Consider the following 17579-nt stretch of genomic DNA (forward strand, 5'->3'; position numbering starts at 1 on the left):
CGACGCCGACGACGTCGTCATGCTTGTGAAAAAGTCCAGTAACGAGTCCTCATTGGAATCAGGTGTGCTGCAACTGGGAGAGACCCGAGACTTGAAGGACTGCGGCCCACCAGGTCCAGGTTTGACCCAGTGAAACCTGCATATAAACTGAAATATTTCTAGCATTTTTTGGACATATTTGTTACTATACATACCAAAAATACAGTATTTAAACAAATTGGGACTTTTCTTATGATCAAAAATGTGTTTTTTTAACAGGACCATTTTGTCATGAATATATTATTAAAAATACTTTTTTAAGTGTTGAAATAAGACAAAACAATTGACTTTTCAATTACAGGTGCACCTGTATATGTAGATAAATCTGTATGAAGGCATATGTATATGGAAGCATAAGTTATTCACTTTTTTGGTTGCATTTTATGCTTTCTAAATAAATAAACTAACAAAAAAAAAAATGTAATTTTCAAGGGTGATCGGAAATATGTTTTTTCAACCACATTTAAATGAACTATCAGTTGCAATTGCGATATAAATAAATTAATGCATGGTTTACAATGTCAAATGCAGGAATGTTGATTTTGACAACACCATTTACAGTAAGTTGAAATTCATTAACTATTGAGGTATTCTCAATTCTCAAAAAAATTCACAATTCAGCCGTCTGTTAGAGGATTTAGTGTTTTTGGCCTCACGCTGGTATAAGTTTCACATGTGTGCATGCACCCCACAAACAAGTTCAGTTTATGTTCACCTTCACAGAAATTGGACTTCTCTACATGATTTCTGATGGAGTCTTTTGAGATGTACTGCAGGAAAATGCTAAACAAATTCAATCCCAAATCACTGTATCAGGTGATCATAGACAGTACACATAATAAGGAAAAGACGACACAAAGAATATAAGCCGTTATCAAATGTTAACTCTTTATTTGAATAAGTAAAAAAGGTGCATGTATCACAGGAATCATCTGTCTTACTGTTGTCCTTGTTGCATGTGACGCACTGTTGTTGTTTTTTTTCTTCGTCTAAAATATATTTACATGTGAAATCTCCTCGTCTCCAAACTGTCTAATTATTTTTGAGACATGTACAGAATCCAAGTCTAAACTGGTGATTAAACATTTATTAAAGTGCTTTTTTTTCCTCTTCTATCATTGCGACACAAAACATTTTTTTTTTATTTTTTACATTGCAATACACTGTACAGGTGGTCTGCATGTGTGTTATGGTGTTTTGGGCTACCTGTCTCACACAGCTGCACACTCGTGCAGGTGCACTGTATCACAGAGGTTGTAAAGTACAGTCAGTTCATTATTTTCCCTTTGAAATACAATTGAAACTTGACATATCATACAAATAAATAGTAGTCATAGCCGGGGCTATTGCATGCAAACATCAGCAATAATGTTGTTTTCAAGCAGTAATACGTTTCATTACTGGTGATGCATTTGAGCAGGGTGCAAAAGTATCTCTTAGTGTTTCCTTACACAATTTCTAACCAGTGTGTCTTTGCTGTACTCCATGATTTTTTTTTTAAATGTCATAATGATGCACACTACACAATGCTAATTGAAAAATGGTTGAAATATTTGACCCGTGTATCAAAAAGAAAAAAAAAAGGAAGAAAAAGGGGGGAAAGTGACAATAATAATAAGAAAAAAAAACTACTCCTTGTCCATTTCCACATATTGTGAATGGTTGTCGGGGGATTTGCTGTGTGTTTTGCTCAAATGGAGTTTGACTGCGTGATTACTTGCAAATGTCCGACAGCAGAGCTTACATTTGAACTTGGAGTCCATGTCCTCCTCCACGACTAGAGGCTCTGTGGCTCTGAGACTGAGGGCCTTCGACAGTTCTGGCTCCTCTACCTTCGTCTGGTGCTCTACCGGCATTTTGCACATGTCTTTGATTTGGAACCCGAGATGGGACTCCAGATGGGAAATGAACGTTGTCGGCGACCTAAACTGGGAAGCACAGTCATTGCAGTAGAAGACTGGGTGGCCCGTGTCCATATTCTTCAGAAATTTGGTCCCTCCTGTTTTCCGCAGCTGGTACTTTACATTTGCTAACCAATGGCTTATGGTGGTCATCGACAGTCCGGTGAACTTGGAGATGTGCATCCGTTCCTGAGGCCCGAGGTCTGAAAGCAAGTACTTTCCCTCCGAGGTCTGGAAGAGGCTGGAGGCAAACTGAGCCTGCAGGATGAGGAGGTGGCGAGGATTCCAGTTGGACTGTCTGCCTTTGCGCTTGTGGACGGAGTAAACCTCGGCGGACACATCCTCAAACCGTCGGACGTCTGATTCCAGTTTCATCGTCGGAATCCTTGATGGGATGGAGGGTTTTGGTGTGGTGGCTTTTGGAAGAACTTTAACCATATCGGCGATGTCAGAAAGGGCATATTTCTGTGGCATCGGCGTGGAGGGCTGTACCAGCAAGGGGCTTGACTTGCTGTGTTTGGATTTCGTCAGGTCAATCGGCTGGTCCTCGTTAACAAAGAGAAAATTGCTATTCGGCCTATTTCTAACTGGACTGCCCAGCAATACAGCCGGCTTCTCGCTGCTATGGTTGATGTCAGCAAAAATAGACTGCTTGTGAGCAGATAGTTTATCTACTCTTGAGTTGTTGGGCTTATTTGCTTTGCCCAGATGATTGTTCAGAACTGACTGCAGCGCACTAAGAGGGTTTATGCCAAGTATATCCGGAGTGTCACTGAGAGGCTCTGAAGCAGCGCTGCGTCCATTGCTGGCAGTGGGGCTCGGTGTCTTGCCTCTGTCAGAGAAATCTGGGCTCAACTTCTCTTTGATCGCTTCACTCCCTTCATTCAAACAGTCTGCATCCAGCTTTGAAGAGGAAGAGGAATCGTCCTGACAATCGCTGTCATCATTCTCCACCAGATCAAACTTCATATTCTGACTTTCTTTACCATCGCTAATGCCAACCTTTTCTTTTTTGATGTCCACATTTTGATGCTGTCCCTGGGGAGCCTCGGCTCCCACAGCACTCTGGTATAACTTCCCCTTTGGGGCTATCGGTCTCAGCTTGTGGTTAAACGTCTGCTTTAGCTGAGCGGGGGGAGATGCGGAGAGAGGGGCACTTTTGATGATGCCAGAAAGCTGATAGGCAGCGTGAATGCTCGGGTAGGCACTCCAGCTCGGCGTCCCTGTTTGAGCTTTATTGATGGCAGAGGCCACAGTATTGGCTAAAGATTTAAGAATGTCCCCTCCTCCACCTGAGTCCTGTTCAAGATCCTCCTCGCGGAGATAAGGGTACTTAAAAGCCCCATTGCTTGCCTTTTGATCCTCGCCCTCTTGCTTGTCATCATTAGTTTCAGTTTCTTCCATTTTGTCTGATGTGCCTTCCCCCTGGCTATCCTTGTCACTGCACCCAGGGGAAGGATTTTTTGGAGACACTTTTTCCGCTTCAGTGTCACTGGCGGCCGGGTCGGCTAAACCCTGGATCTTCTCTATGGCCAGCGGGTCAAGCGCGAGCTGCTTACCCTTTTTAGAGGCAGAGTTAGTCACTTTTATGAAGTGACCAGTGACCATCATATGCGTTGTGAGCTGCTGCAGGGTGTCGTGGGAGCTGCCACACTCCATGCATTTGAGAATCTGAGACTTGCACGTCTCAAACTGCCAGGTGTAACTGGCTCCGTTCTGATAGCCGTAGCGATTATTGTTGGCGTTCGAGATGGAGGCGGCCCGCTGGGCCTCTGTGTATCCGGACACACCGGTGGTCGAATCAGGCGAGCAGGGCCTCGTCGTTTCGAAGGCCCGTTTCTTTGCTGGTGGCAATAATTTAGGTGTGATCACTGGGATTGGCTCTTTCAAAGGCACTTTTTGGTAATGCTTAGTCTTAATCATGTGGACACTCAAATCTTGGAGTGAATCGAACGAATGGCCACAGAACATACATTTCAAAACTTTTTGCGCATCCTCCTTCCCTTCCATGTCTTGCAGGTTTCGTTTTCTGGATTTTGAGGAAGAAGCCGAGGAGTTGCTCTGTTTGCTGTGGTTGTTGTCTTGGTAGTGTCCGCTCTTGTTCATGTGGACCGTCAGCTCCACAAGCGTGTCGTAAGCAGCACTGCAGTCCTTACAGCGGAATCGGCTGGCCCCCGTGAACACCGAGCCGCAGGGTTTGGTGGTTTGCCTGTACAGGTGGACGGAGCTGAAGAGGTTGGGCTTGGAAGCAGGCTTTGGGGAGAGAGTCTGCTGCAGGGTCTTGGAGAGCGCATCCTGGTGCCAGTCAAACTCGCTCTTGGTGCTTCCATTGGTGCTGTCACAGTTGGCTTTGCTGGTGTTTTTGCCCACTTTCAGGTCCATTCCTATCCCCGTCCAGTAGGAGTCGGAGAGAAAGTTTGCATAGGCCGCCCGCATTTTCTCCAAGCTGCCGCCCGTCTCCTCCTTGTGTTTGGAGCCGCGACTTTCTTCATCCCGCTGGCTCTCGGGTGGTGACGAAGTTTTGAAGTCTGAGAGTCTGTCGCTGCTGTCGCTAAGCCGTGACTCTAACTCGGCCTCTTGATTGGAAAACACACTGATGGGAGAGTTCTGGTTACTATAAGTGTTAGTGCTCTTGTTGTCTAGCTCTCTGTCCTCAGACACTTTGGGGCTGGTCTTCTCTGAGCACTCCTCCTCCGTCTGAGTGTCGTTCTCTCCGTCTTCTTCGGCGATGGAGTCCTGAAGAGCATTGTCTTCATCCGGCATGTAAACTAGAGAAGACAAAGAAAGAAAGAAACCCAATAAAAAACAATGTCTGACAACAGTTTGGCTACTTTATTGTATAAATTACAATACCGTAATTCAGGCAACCTTTACAGCATTAAGTATAAGACATTTGAGTCAACACAGCAGCAGCGGTTGCTTTGTGCCTCGGGAGGCTGGAGAGTAAAGGTGAACATAATGTTCCTACTAACAGACTGCTGCTGGTGTAACGGCACCGTTTGATTCACGACAGGCCATTGACTTAGTGCTGTGTCCAAGGTTTTCCTGGCCTCAAGTTGAGATGTTTACAACAATCATTGGCCACTGAGTGACAAAAGGAAATTGATTCTTCTGGGGCCTGTTAAGTGTTATTGCAAATGACCTATTCCATAGTGATTATGGATGCCTCAAAACTGCAATGAAAATGTAAGCCCTCTGTTGTGAATAGCGTCTCGGCCTCCCTCAAGCTACATGTGAGAAATGGCTTAACATAAACTCAGATATTCTAATGTTCCGCATTGATCCAGAAATACATTAAAAGGTTCGACTGAAGCCGTTCGTTCAGTCAGACGACGTTTATCTGCCATTACAAAGCTTCACTATTCTCTAATTCAACGACAGGGAGTTGTTTTGTTGACAGAGAAATGCTAAAATATGTTGCAAATGTTGATGTTGATCTTCGTGTGGATCACACTTGTGGAGCGACAGCGCGGAAAAGGAGTGTTAAAACTAGACAATTATACAAAATTTCAAAAGATTACTGGCAATCTGTCACGTCATTATATTTTCCTTGACAGTCTCATAAACAGCAATTACTTCTTTCATTATTCACCTGTTCGTTCTCTCAACTCATAGAGCACAAACATTATTGCTTCAATTAACAGATAATTAAACAACAGTATTTCTAATTGACACATTTCCCATCATCCAATTAGTGGAAACTCTGACTCAGCACGGAGGATATTTCCATGTGGCAGCTGGCTCTACTCAGTGTAATCAGAATAAAGATCCAGAAGATTAAAAAATACAACCTTTCTGACAATAACAATTGCAGATTATTTTAAATCTAACCACCCAGCAACCCATGTCAACAATATCACAGCCCGCGTTTGCATATCTTTTGAAGAGATCCTGCAGTAAATGCAGTTTGTCAGAGTTGTCACACGTCTGAGATATTTTCCGCCTCATAGTCATGCCGGAAAAATGTGCATTTTGGGAGAGACGTGGCAGATGTGCTCCGAGTTAAATATGAATGGGACATAACAGCCCTGTCCGGGCACTTATGCATTTCATGTGGTTAATATTTCTCTTCTGAATAGAGGGCACTCCATGAGGGGATGGCTGAAGCCGAGCACTCAGGAGTCCCACACTGGGCAGCCCATAGAACGTCTTCATCTACTTCGCCTTCTGAAAATAAGACTTTTTTTTTTTTTTTTTTTTTATCAATATTTCACAAGTGCCTCAAGAGAAACCCTGGAGATGAACTGCTTGCCAGCTAATGGATGGAGATGGAGATGGGATTCGGACTTTCAAAACAAACATGCAGAATGGAGCCTGGTGAACAAGAGTCGATACACACACACAGACACACGCGCACACACACACACACACACACACATCGGAGAGCCCCAATGTGCTGTGACCTTGATCCACCGCAAGAGAGATGTTTTGATTGGCCAGCAGAGATCAGTGATGGCCTCCAAAACACCCTTGATGCTAAGGGAGAGAGTTGTCAAGAGCACAGAGGTATGTTTTATTTATAGTCTTATATATAGTATTCACAGTGAAGGAGAACACCATGACAAGCTCCCAGTTGATGTCCTTTCTCTTCAAAGTCATCACTAAAAACTGAAAGACTGCACGCCAAAGTGGGGAGGTGAGCATTTTTCCAGTCCAGTGGTGGTTGAGCATAAATTTCTCATTCCTGGGACACACCATCATTTCAAGAAAAAAGGCGATGCATATTTTATGCGCCTTAAAAATCGCCAATAAATAGCATTCAGTCCAAGAAAGGATCTGCCCGGTTTCCAGTAAAAACCACTGTACTCACATGCAGTTATATCAATTTTAATGTGAATGCTCGTCCTTATCTTAGTATTTGAGGGTGGAATTGACAGAGATTAACAGCTGCCCTTCCCGCTGTTCCATGGCTTTCTATCAGATGCCCTAAGTAGCAGACATCCAGAGGCACCAATTAACCTTCTGGAACGGATCACTCCAAGACACCCGTGTGTCTCACTCTGCTTCTCGCACCATTTGTAACTGCGCTTTGCCAGTTCTTGATCCACCACAGCGCTGCGGCCATGCCAAGGTGCATTACTCTTCAAAAACAAGACGGGATCGAAGGGGGAGAGAACGCAACGGCGCGCCTCCGAAAAGATCCATTTTGTCAAGAATTCGGAATAAATTATGGCACAGCTTTTCTGTAAAAAAGTTTTTCATCTTGGAAAACAACGTCGAAGTGTGATTTCTTATTCAGTCCTAAATATGAAAAAAAAAAATCCCAAAAGTTCGCCACGAGCACGTTGCCTCTCAGCACAAGCGAGGCAACTCCCAGCCTAACTAGCCCTGCAAAACAAGAGGTTGGCATGCCTTGCCTGAGATTTAGCATGTCATAAAGTGCTGTAAAGCCTCCAATCTGTGTCACTACAAATTTATATCTTCAGACAGAGATATGCAAAGGTCAAAAAACCTGAGGTGTCCATCATAAATCAGGCGGTTGAAGTGTTTATAACCTTTATCCGTTAGAACAGACTCTTGGCATAGCGAGGCCTGGATTTACAGAAGCAGCAGCCTGCTCCCGAGCCAAGAGCCCTTTTTTTTTTTTTTCTCCCCCCCCCCTTACATCTAGAGAAACCAGCTAACTGCATAGAAAATAGTAGATTATATTTACTGCTACCTTCATGGCACCATGCTGTCCAAGTGGATTGGTGCTAAAGGCTTACGTGACAATATATTTATGAGTCAACTTTAAGCTTTAATATCTTCATGGAGCACAATCCCTCCTCCCTCACCGACTGAGTCCATTCAAAATGTGTCAATCATATCAGAGACGTGTGTGACGGCTGTGAAAAGGGCGTAATGTTACTTATATTAACACGCCTGTGGAAACTTTTGTCATAGTGAGAACATCAACGTTTATCCCCGGGAAGGTCAACATTTCCTTCATTAATCTGACAAGCCGCAGAGAGTTAGCAGCCCGAAGAGCTTAGCTAATGGACAGCTGAAATACCCGTCGCAGGACTTTGTGAGTATCCGAGGTAACACTATCTTCAGTGAAGATTGGGTAATTCATAGGTGCCAGTGACAGGTCTGCACGTCTGTGCCACTTTCCCCAGCGCTCTCCGGTTGTCTCAAGCTACAGTTTTTTGCTGCTCGCAAATCAATATCTCTTTTTACTTCTCATTGATTGCCTAGCGGTGGGACCAACCTAAGCAGGACTGTTATGACATTTCTAGATTTCCCCCTGTCCTTGGAACAATCAATTACACGCGCATGGCAATCAAAACCTCTTTGCAAAATGAACCTGCTCCATGACATTTTCATCTCCCGGATTTATGCCATGCGAAGAAGAGGAAAAAAAAAAAAAAAAAAGAGAGAGAGCGAGAGAGAGAGAGAGACAGAGAGAGGTTGGAGGGAGGAAAAAAAAATAAAAGAAAACGGAGGCCTGCCAGATAGGCAGAACACACGCTAACAACGCAGGTCAGGATCACTGAACAATCTCTCAGCCGTCTCTGTAAATGTTGTGCTGTGTATCTGTTTCTCCTTTCTGGTTCCACTCACATGTAAGCAATGTACCCACAGTTAATTGTGCCCGAGCATTTAGAAACACTTAGTCACCGCGCTCATCTGTTGTTATAAATAGGTGTGAAACGTCAGTCAAAAAGTACTCGGCGTACAAAACATAATTCCAAACAAAGTTGTGAAGTTGAGAACAGGATGGTGTGTTTATAAAAGAAAGTCACCACGGCGCGACGTCTTCAGCGAGCTATCATTAGAATGAGACACACACACACACACACGCACACGCCACAAGGTTTAAAATCTGACAGTGATATCTGACTAACTCGGTGAGAAGCGCACGTCAAGATCAAACGGATACATTGTCAGACATCCTGATGATAGTCTTGATGACACATCTGAAGTTAATTCTGAACCGAATCACATGAGAAATGGTGGAGACCTAATTCTGAGCCCCGGAGCCATCTGTAAAGATCTGTAAACACCTCTCTCTTCATTGTTCCCTGTCAGGAAACAGTCTCCCCGAGCCCAAGGACACTGCAGAGCAAAGAGAGAACAATCGCACTCAGACTGCTCGCTTTGACAAAATTTGTCTGGAGGTTAATTGATATCACAGATTGAAATAGTTTCTGACTTGCTTTTAAATAGGAATGTGTCGTCAGATCCCATCTGACCCATTATTTCCTTTCAGCACTTTTTGTTTTAAACGACTCCAACGATGTGTTTCAAAACCGTGCAGGCAGACTGCAACGGAGTTTCACGTCGTCTTGTATTTAGCTGCAACAACAACAAAAAAAAAAGGCTAATGACGGCGGCGCGGTTCACGTTCTGCAGAAAATAAAAGGTACAAAATATAGATTAGATAATACGCAAGTGCATTCAAAAGCAGCCGTGAACCTTCACAACGCGGTTTTGTTGGATCCATCTGAGGCTCCGGCTACAAAACCATGAGACGGAAGCACTCGTTAATTTTTGTATGCATGAAGGAGATGTTACTTAAAGCGCATTACGTACTTCACTAAACACAAGCTATTCATGCAGATAAATGCCTTGCTTTCATACACCCTCAACTTTAATATTTAATAGTCTAATATAATCAAATAAAAACTCGCAGTTTCAAAAAAAAAAAAAAAAAAAAGGAAAAAAGAGAGAGAGAGAAAAAGACACGGACAACTTGTGGACAGATTGTGAACACAACAAATGGCACAATGTGCTCAGATGGACCCAGAGCCAGATTAATATGATAGGATCGCAAATATGACACCATATCCTGCCATCTGGCTGTTCATTTGGGCAAAAATGATCACAATAATTATGGCAATTAATCAAAAATGTTTTCACAACCAACATTCTGTTAACTAAAAACACAGAGAACTTTGCAATGCACAGTCAACACAGTAATAAACAGACACACACACTCACACACACACACATGCGCAGCTTTCCGGCATGTTTACTTTCAGGGTATTTTCATAGATGAGTGTGTGGATTTTTTTTTTTTTAAAGTCTTTGTCCTTGCATGTTGCACAGATGCTAATCACTATTTACCGAGCCGCGTCAGATTGCCGGCTCTAACTCCAGGACGCCCCCCCCCCCCTCCTCCTGCCCCCCCGTGATGTCACCGAGCGCCGCCGCCGCCGCCGCCGCTCCTTTTGATGCCTACGAGAAGCTTCTGCTCCGAGACGCATCACTCGGCCCGCCGCCTAATTGGAAGTGAGCGGTGGGAGAGCATTGCAATCTGCACTCCAGCACCTAAGTCATCACTTTGAACGCGCCACAGCCGCCACATCACATGCAGTTGCCGGGGTGTTGCGTCTCACCAAAGGGTCTCCAAACAGCACCAGGAGACACAATTATACATGCACCATTCCTGTCGGCTGCTTTTTTTTCCGTTTTTTTTGTTTTTTGTCTGTTCACTAGATGAGCAGCAAAAACAGCAGAGTCTGTATGTTTTCCAGACATATAGAATTTAAACCCAGTATTTATCACCATCTCACCGCAGACAGGTGGGGTTTAGATTTGTAGGTAGTTTTTGCTTTATTGTCCAAGTTTCGTTAACGAAGTGCTTATGGGCAACTTTAAACGACTGCTGGGAGCTTATAAAGCTCTATAATATATGAAGCAGTTAAGATGAGATACAATGCAGCGCTGAAGCATCACTTTCATATTCATGCAGCCACAATAGAAAAACTTGTACTTAAAAAAAAAAACCCAATGAAATATTGATTGTTAAATATTGTTACTTTTGAACTGAAATTGCTGCATGTGGTGTTTATTCATTTGCATTTAAAGCACATCTCAAACAATTAAGGGTTATTTTAAAAACGAAACATCGAAAAATTAAAAAAACAGGAATAATTCGTAAAAATAAATTGTACAAGATCATGAAACTCTTCACAAACTCATACAGTCTGAATTCGAAAAAGAAAATGAATTTACTTTTTTTCTATTTTTTGTTTACTTTTGGCCTTGTTCTTTGCCCTCAGAGATTTCTCCTCATACCTTTAATCTTCTAATGATCTTATTATATTATCAAGTCCTCAAAAGGAGCAATCTTTTAGGAAAGTGTTTGAAAATTTGTAGATCTGCCAATGCCAGCCTTCACCCATCCTGACACCTGCGCGGCTGCCCCTCTGTGAAACGCTCCTTTTACACCCAGGAATAGTCCCGACTTGTTGCCAGTTCCCCTTAAATCCAGCTGTTCCTGATCCGTGCCAATTACATTCCACATGTCTTCACCACTGTGGCTAAGACTGCGTCAACTTCTCTGGAATTAAAGAAACAAAACAAGCTATGAGTCACTCAGCAGGGACTTGAGATAGCGAAGCAGATTACATGACGCAACATCCTTTAAAAAATACAAGAACTTAAGTACAGTAAATGAAATTGACCTTTACAGTTATTGCGAAGTAACGGTGCTCACAACGGATTTGAAGTTCTGTCACTATCAGTGCCAGAAGAAAGGCGCTCAATTATTGCAATGTACACCTAATAAAACAGGTGAATACATTTTACTATTGCACATGAAAGAATGTAAAAAAAAAAATTAAAAAATAAGAAAAGCAGCGAAAGCAATGTATTTGTAATTTGTTACTTGCGGTCGCAGAAATAATCTAATAATACAAAACTCGAGCAGTTGCAGAGGCAATGCAGCACAGTGCTGTGTGAAGCACTTCAGCAACATTTTCTTCTGGAAGTCAGACTCAGTCAAAAACCTGAAATTTTCCCAAAAGAGATCTTCCATCGCTGCAAACCTGCGAGTTAAAACACAACAAAATCCTTCGCACTGAGAAAGCACGGTTCTCAGAAACAGATATTTCTAAATCCACACCTCTCTGTCTGGCTCGATGCCACTGGAGATAAGTAAGAATATATATTCTGTTACAATTTGAGTCCGTACTTTAAATCAGCGGCTGCTGTGATGTGGCGTTTAATATAAACAGTTAAAAATATACAGTACGTGGCACTGGTGTCTCCCATTCGTCCTCTCTCGCTCGCAGCCAAAGGTAAATATAAACACTTTGGCGAGTGTGTAGGATAACGTTACAAGCGAAGAGGCTTAAAAGCCTCGCTGTATATTTGCCAGATTATAGATGATCTTTTCCCTCCCGACTGATAAAGTTCCAGTTGGTGGAGCAGAAGCGAGGCCGGCTCCGGCTCCGGCTCCGCTGTATTTTCTCGCTGCATCGTGGGGAAGGAGGGGAGCGGCGGACCCGGCGCTGCGCCGCTCTGTCACTTGGTTTCTGAAGAGCCCGTGACACGGCTCTCCAGGAGCGACATGATGAGGTCTGATGGTTCCTTTCTGCAGAATAGCAGTTTACCCCTCATTCACCCTTATCAGAGAGTGAACCCATCATCTTTACAGTACGCCACTCAAACCGCGCCGCATATTGGAGCTGACCAGTCGAGCAAACAGGGCGGTACTAATAAAAGACCATCTTGCTTCGGTTCAAATTTCCCTGATTGAATGTCAGTCAGGAATGTTTGCGTGGCAGCGGGGAGGAAAAGTGGGCCATCGTTTAAAGGACCACTGCCTTGAACACATAAGGCCTTTGTTCCAGGTTTTATGAGATACTGAGTGAAAGGTATGATGGCGCGCGGTCGCCTAACGTGCTGTTTGTTTTTCATGCCCGCTCGCTCCGCTAAATAAAGAGGGTTTTCAATTCCGATTCAATCTTCGTTTGATGCTTCAGAAGCATTTTGCTTCGTCACAGGATTCTCTTTTATTTTGCGTCCAGGAGGCAACATCGCGTATTTAATTGTCTTTAATATTAAATTGTCCTCTTATACTTCCTTGCGTGTGCTCTTTCTTGATGTAATATTAAAGCGGCAAATAATCAGGTGTTGGCAGCTCTCCTTCACTCTTCGCTCCGCGGAGTTCGTCCCCCTTTAGTTTTCCCTGGAGAGCCGTCGACGTACAGTATATACAGTACATACAGTCCCTGCATCATAAACTTTGCATGAACCCTAAACACAGGCCCCTCCGAAACAACAACAGCCCTCCATCAAGGTCAGGCCTTGATGAATCTGATAGTGCAGCTGGAAGAGACTGTGTGTATTCTATTAAAACAATCTGCATTTCACTAACTCTTCCCTCCCGCGCTGTCCCTGTATGGATCTTTCATTAGATTCTGGACTGGCTCCAGCCAAAGCTTTCCTTGTACAAGCAGTTTTATGCAGTTTTCAGCAACGGGAGGCTCTTTTTTTTTTTTTTTTTTTTTTTTTTTACATTCCAAGTTCATTAATAGTAGATTGCCACTTTTTCCCTTCATTAAATACAATGAGGCTACAGAGTGGATTTGCAGCTGAAGCATGGTACTGTCAGTTTCTACTGGGACCAAAGGCTGCTTCATGGCAAGCATAAAGGGAGGGAAGCGAAACCAGCCAAACCTGGAGCTCGCTGGGACAAGACAAGCAACGGTAAGAGAGGCAGAAATGCTTCAAAAACAGCCCCGCTACCTCCCTATTCAGATTCATTTTAATGGCAAATTTGTTGTCAAGTGTCCTCCGGCAAATGATTAGGGCCCGCTGTTTTCTGAAAAGTGCAAACTTCTGGATTTGCCTGGTGCGCATTGTCACTTTGACAGCCCACTCTGAGAACAATGGCTGCCCAAATAGTGAAATGTGTTGGCACCCAATAGTTGAAAGTTTCCCCTCAAAACAGGCTTTCTGCTGTTTGTGGGTATTCTGCTGTGTTGATATCTGGATGTTGATTAGAATGAAAAAAGGAGGCAGTGAATTGGGCTCCCCAGAGCAGCCACATCAACCATTGTAAGAGATTGACAGTCACTCCATTGAGCCAATTATTTCTCTTCATAAGACCTGTTTCCATAAAAACTGGTTAAAGACTGCGATCATTGTTCGGGTGTCTGAATTAAACTACTGGTAGAATTTAGAGAAAACCAACAGCATTTAATAGGAGGACTGCCCACTTAGGGCCTGATACGCTGGGATCCTGTCGAAAGCGTGCTAAATCGCAGGCTCACGCAAAAAAGACGGTGCTTTTAGTTATTGTGCATTTTGTGCAGAAAAACACCAGGAGTGACTTCACACGGTATTCAAACGATGGCGCTGCATGCATTAGGCCCTGGTCTGTTTCAGTGTTTGGCTGTATTCACTTCATTCAGTGACTGGATGGAGTGATGAGACCACACAAGCACAAAATCATATGTGATCGCATGAAGTTGGACGATTTCCCAGATCATTGAGCTACAGGCATTTGAGGGGGAAAAAAAAGAGAACTCTGGGAGATAAATGTCACAGAGTCAAAGAAGAGCAACAGAAAATATTCAGAAATGATTGCGAGGTCTTAGAAGAGATAACAGTAAATATCTTCAAATAAAATCCACAAATAAAAGCTGTGGGGAGACAGCAGAGGAAAGTATCTCTGATTTGCAGCTTTTTCCTCAAAAAATGCTAAAAACAAATACATTCCTAAATGATACAAATGTTACAATTGCATTAATAATCATTCTTAGCTCCTCCTGGTATTTTGTTGTATTTGACCTGATATTCTATATTCATAAATTCATTTAACTAAAACCGCAGTCGATCACATGCAGCTCTAATGAATCCAGTTAGTAGATCATCTGGCTATAAGAAGTAATTACAAGCACATTACTCCCAAAAAGCTAAAATCAGTGATTTTTTTTTATTGGTAAATGCAAGATTCCACATCATCCTCAGGTCATCAACAGCAAGATAAACATAACACAAGCAGATGCAGCCCCTAATATGTGGCGGCACACACAGTATGTTCATTAATGCGCCACTGCAAACACATCAAGGCTGTTCAAATATCGCCACTGAAAAAGTCAGTGCAACAAAAATATTTTCCCTGAGCTATATCCTCATTTAGCCTACAAGTCAGCGCCGTGACATTTCTAAGGTGTTCAGCTATAATGGAGGAGGAGTAGGTGCCGACTGCAAGACGAGTGCAGAGCCTTTTTATTCATTGCATGGGAGAAAGTGGTTAATTTATTGAAAAGAAGGTAGGCGGACGGAGCAGCGGAACGGAACTGATACCCCTGCGTGGCTGTAGGTTGTGCACTGAGGGGGAGGAGACAGGAGTGGAAGGTGGAGGAGGGTGGTAGGAGAGAGAGGAGAGAGAGAGAGAGAGAGAGAGAGAGAGAAAGAGAGAGAGACAGAGAGAGGAGAGGGGAAAAAAAAAAGGAGGTTGAGGGAGGCGGAGACCAGAGCGACAGAGGAACGGTTAATGGAAATGAGTGACAGGCTTTCAGAATGATTTACAACGGGTGGCGCTGCGGCAGAGCCCGCGCTTGATGGATGATCCTGAAAGACGGAGACGAACCATAAATCATGTCTTTGAATCATTGACAGAGATAAAGGAGGGGGAGAAAAAGCAATGGCATTGACGTTCATTCTTCCAATAATGTACATTGACGAGTTACACTACGGAGCCTTAATTAAAAAGTGAACACGGGTCTTCTCCCTCTCTCAACTCTCCCTCCCTCCCTCCCTCCCTCCCTCCCCCTCCGCCGGCTACGCTCCTCCATCCCTCCCCTCTCTATTGCGATATCAATGGTAATTAAAGATGCAGTATACCCGGCCCCTGTCCCACAGCCGCTTCCTCCGGCTTCCCACAGCAGCCAGATTAGATAAGTGCTCGGCTAAAAGATAATGTCACCCCTCAACAATATCACTGTGGGTCTGGCCCATTTGTTTCTACATCTGTAAACACGCACCAGATGAGTGGGAGACAGGGCGAGAGGCGAAATAAAAGACAGACCAACACACAAAAATCATTCTTTAAATTACACATGTCACTGCGTCAACCCACAAAGCAGGTACTCCTTTTTTTTTTTTCTTTCTTTCTTCCTTTCTGTGGGCTATACTGAATACATCTTCCAAGCATCCCTTCTCTTAAAAATTGTGTTGTTCTGTCTTGAGTGCAGATGGCACTTTGATAAGCAGGAGGAGCCCTGTAGGAGCAGGGAGCCTGAATGAGTGGCATTCCACATCAGCTGAGCTCCCTTAAAGTGCACACAATAGAGCAATGAGGTGAAAGTAATCCTAAACATCTGTCTTATGTGTTCTACACGCACAGGCTGTTTGTTCAAGTTCGAGGAAAGACATTAGCAAGGAGAGAGGGAGAGAGAGAGAGAGAGAGAGAGAGAGAGAGAGAGAGAGAGAGGGGAGGATATATCAATTCATGCACTAGTTCTCCAAAGGGATTAAGTAGGGCCTCTGTTGTCCTCTCGCTGCTCTGGCAAACAAAATGGAGAAGACTGCCCTACTAATGCAAATACCCTCCTTCGTGGTGCGCTGCAGCGAACATGCGCTCCCTGCGAGCTCATCCGAAGGAGCGACGGCGAGATCATGATGATTGTTTGGATTTTTGATACACATAAAGCTGCTGGTGTTTTTTTTTTTTTTTTGTCGTTATTTGAAAGGTTGTGGAGCCGGACGCCGTGGTTCTGAGGCCTCGTGGCGGCTCATGTGAGAGGTGACGTGTCGGTGCACTGTCCTGTTTGAAGGCTGTGCGGGGAGATCAGGGGCCAGCCGGTCAGCCCACTGCGTATAGGGATATTAACCGCCACAATAAAAAAAAAAAAAAAAAAAAAAAAAAGAAAAGGCCTCGGAGACACACACAAAGCTGTCTCTCTCCATCCCTCTCCTGCTGTGAGAAGACATTTTGGCAAGCTAAAATGGAAATGAATACACAATGGTCATCTAGCAGTGAAAAGCTGTGGCAATAATATTGGTCAGGCAAAAAAAAAAAAAAAAAAACTGCTGCCCTGCCCAGTGTGTTTGTGTGTGTGTGTGTGTGTGTGTGTGTGTTTATGAATGATTCATGCTGCAACTGAGCACAAAAGCTCACACTCAGGCTGCGCACGATTTGAGAATCATTTTCATTTGAAGGCTTCGGAATTGTTCATATCATGTTTGATCGCATCCTCGCATCAAAACACAGTTTGATGGACAAGGGAAATAATTACTTGTCATTCATGTGTCTGGGGTTCCTCTTCTCTCCTCTTTTGTTGCTGTTAAACATGTTCCTCTGTTAAACACTTTTCCCTCTGCCAACAAACTCCAAAACAATCCCGGCTCCGCTTTCAAGTCGCACTTTTAAAAAATGAAAATGATTCCACGACAACAAAACAAGAAAGATAGGAAAAGGAGAAAAAAAAGGAGGAAGAAAAATCTGTTAACTCCGCATTTCTGATAGCTGACTGTTGGGCTGAATGAATCAAATAGTTTGAGCGTAATGAACTTCTCAGAGTGTGTGTCGTTAGCGGACGATGGCTCTCGTTGATCTTAAACGGTCTTAAAAGATGATCCATACAGTAATGAAGCCGGCTCGGCAGCTGGCCTGGCGCCCGAAACGGAACATAATCAAAGTCGCAGGGGGATACCCTGAAGCTACCGTTACCCAATAACATCCCTCCGCTTCCCCTTTGTGCGCTCTTTACCGGGTAAAACCTGTTTGTCGTCACGCCGAGCGCTAGACATTCAGATGCGTGCGTTTCAAGGCCGTCAGCCGGGACCGCGGAGTGGCGGGGCGGCTTCTGACCCACTGGGCCTTTCGCAGAAGCAGCGTGCGGCGTCCAAGGCCCACCCTCCTCCTGACTCTTCTGCCTGGACCACCCTGCTCGCCGCGTTACGTTACATGACAGG

At 44.0% G+C, this 17579-nt stretch overlaps 1 protein-coding gene and 2 long non-coding RNA genes across 3 annotated transcripts in view; 1 reads left to right on the top strand and 2 right to left on the bottom strand.

The window, feature by feature from the left end:
• Positions 1-17394, top strand: LOC115408894 (uncharacterized). Its single transcript, XR_003933805.1, has 3 exons — positions 1-13; positions 7828-7836; positions 17085-17394. It is a non-coding gene; the product is annotated as an uncharacterized LOC115408894 (long non-coding RNA).
• Positions 1015-17579, bottom strand: part of tshz2 (teashirt zinc finger homeobox 2) — a 44898-nt gene continuing 28333 nt past the window's right edge. Inside the window, exon 2 of the mRNA XM_030119857.1 lies at positions 1015-4708. Coding sequence (XP_029975717.1) covers positions 1668-4708 — 3041 coding nt within the window. The 3' untranslated portion in view covers positions 1015-1667. The remainder of the gene's footprint in view (positions 4709-17579) is intronic.
• Positions 8214-17579, bottom strand: part of LOC115408893 (uncharacterized) — a 20983-nt gene continuing 11617 nt past the window's right edge. Inside the window, exon 3 of the long non-coding RNA XR_003933804.1 lies at positions 8214-8226. This is a non-coding gene — a long non-coding RNA (uncharacterized LOC115408893). The remainder of the gene's footprint in view (positions 8227-17579) is intronic.

The sequence above is a fragment of the Salarias fasciatus genome, chromosome 20, assembly GCF_902148845.1.
Source record: "Salarias fasciatus chromosome 20, fSalaFa1.1, whole genome shotgun sequence".
NCBI lineage: Eukaryota > Metazoa > Chordata > Actinopteri > Blenniiformes > Blenniidae > Salarias > Salarias fasciatus.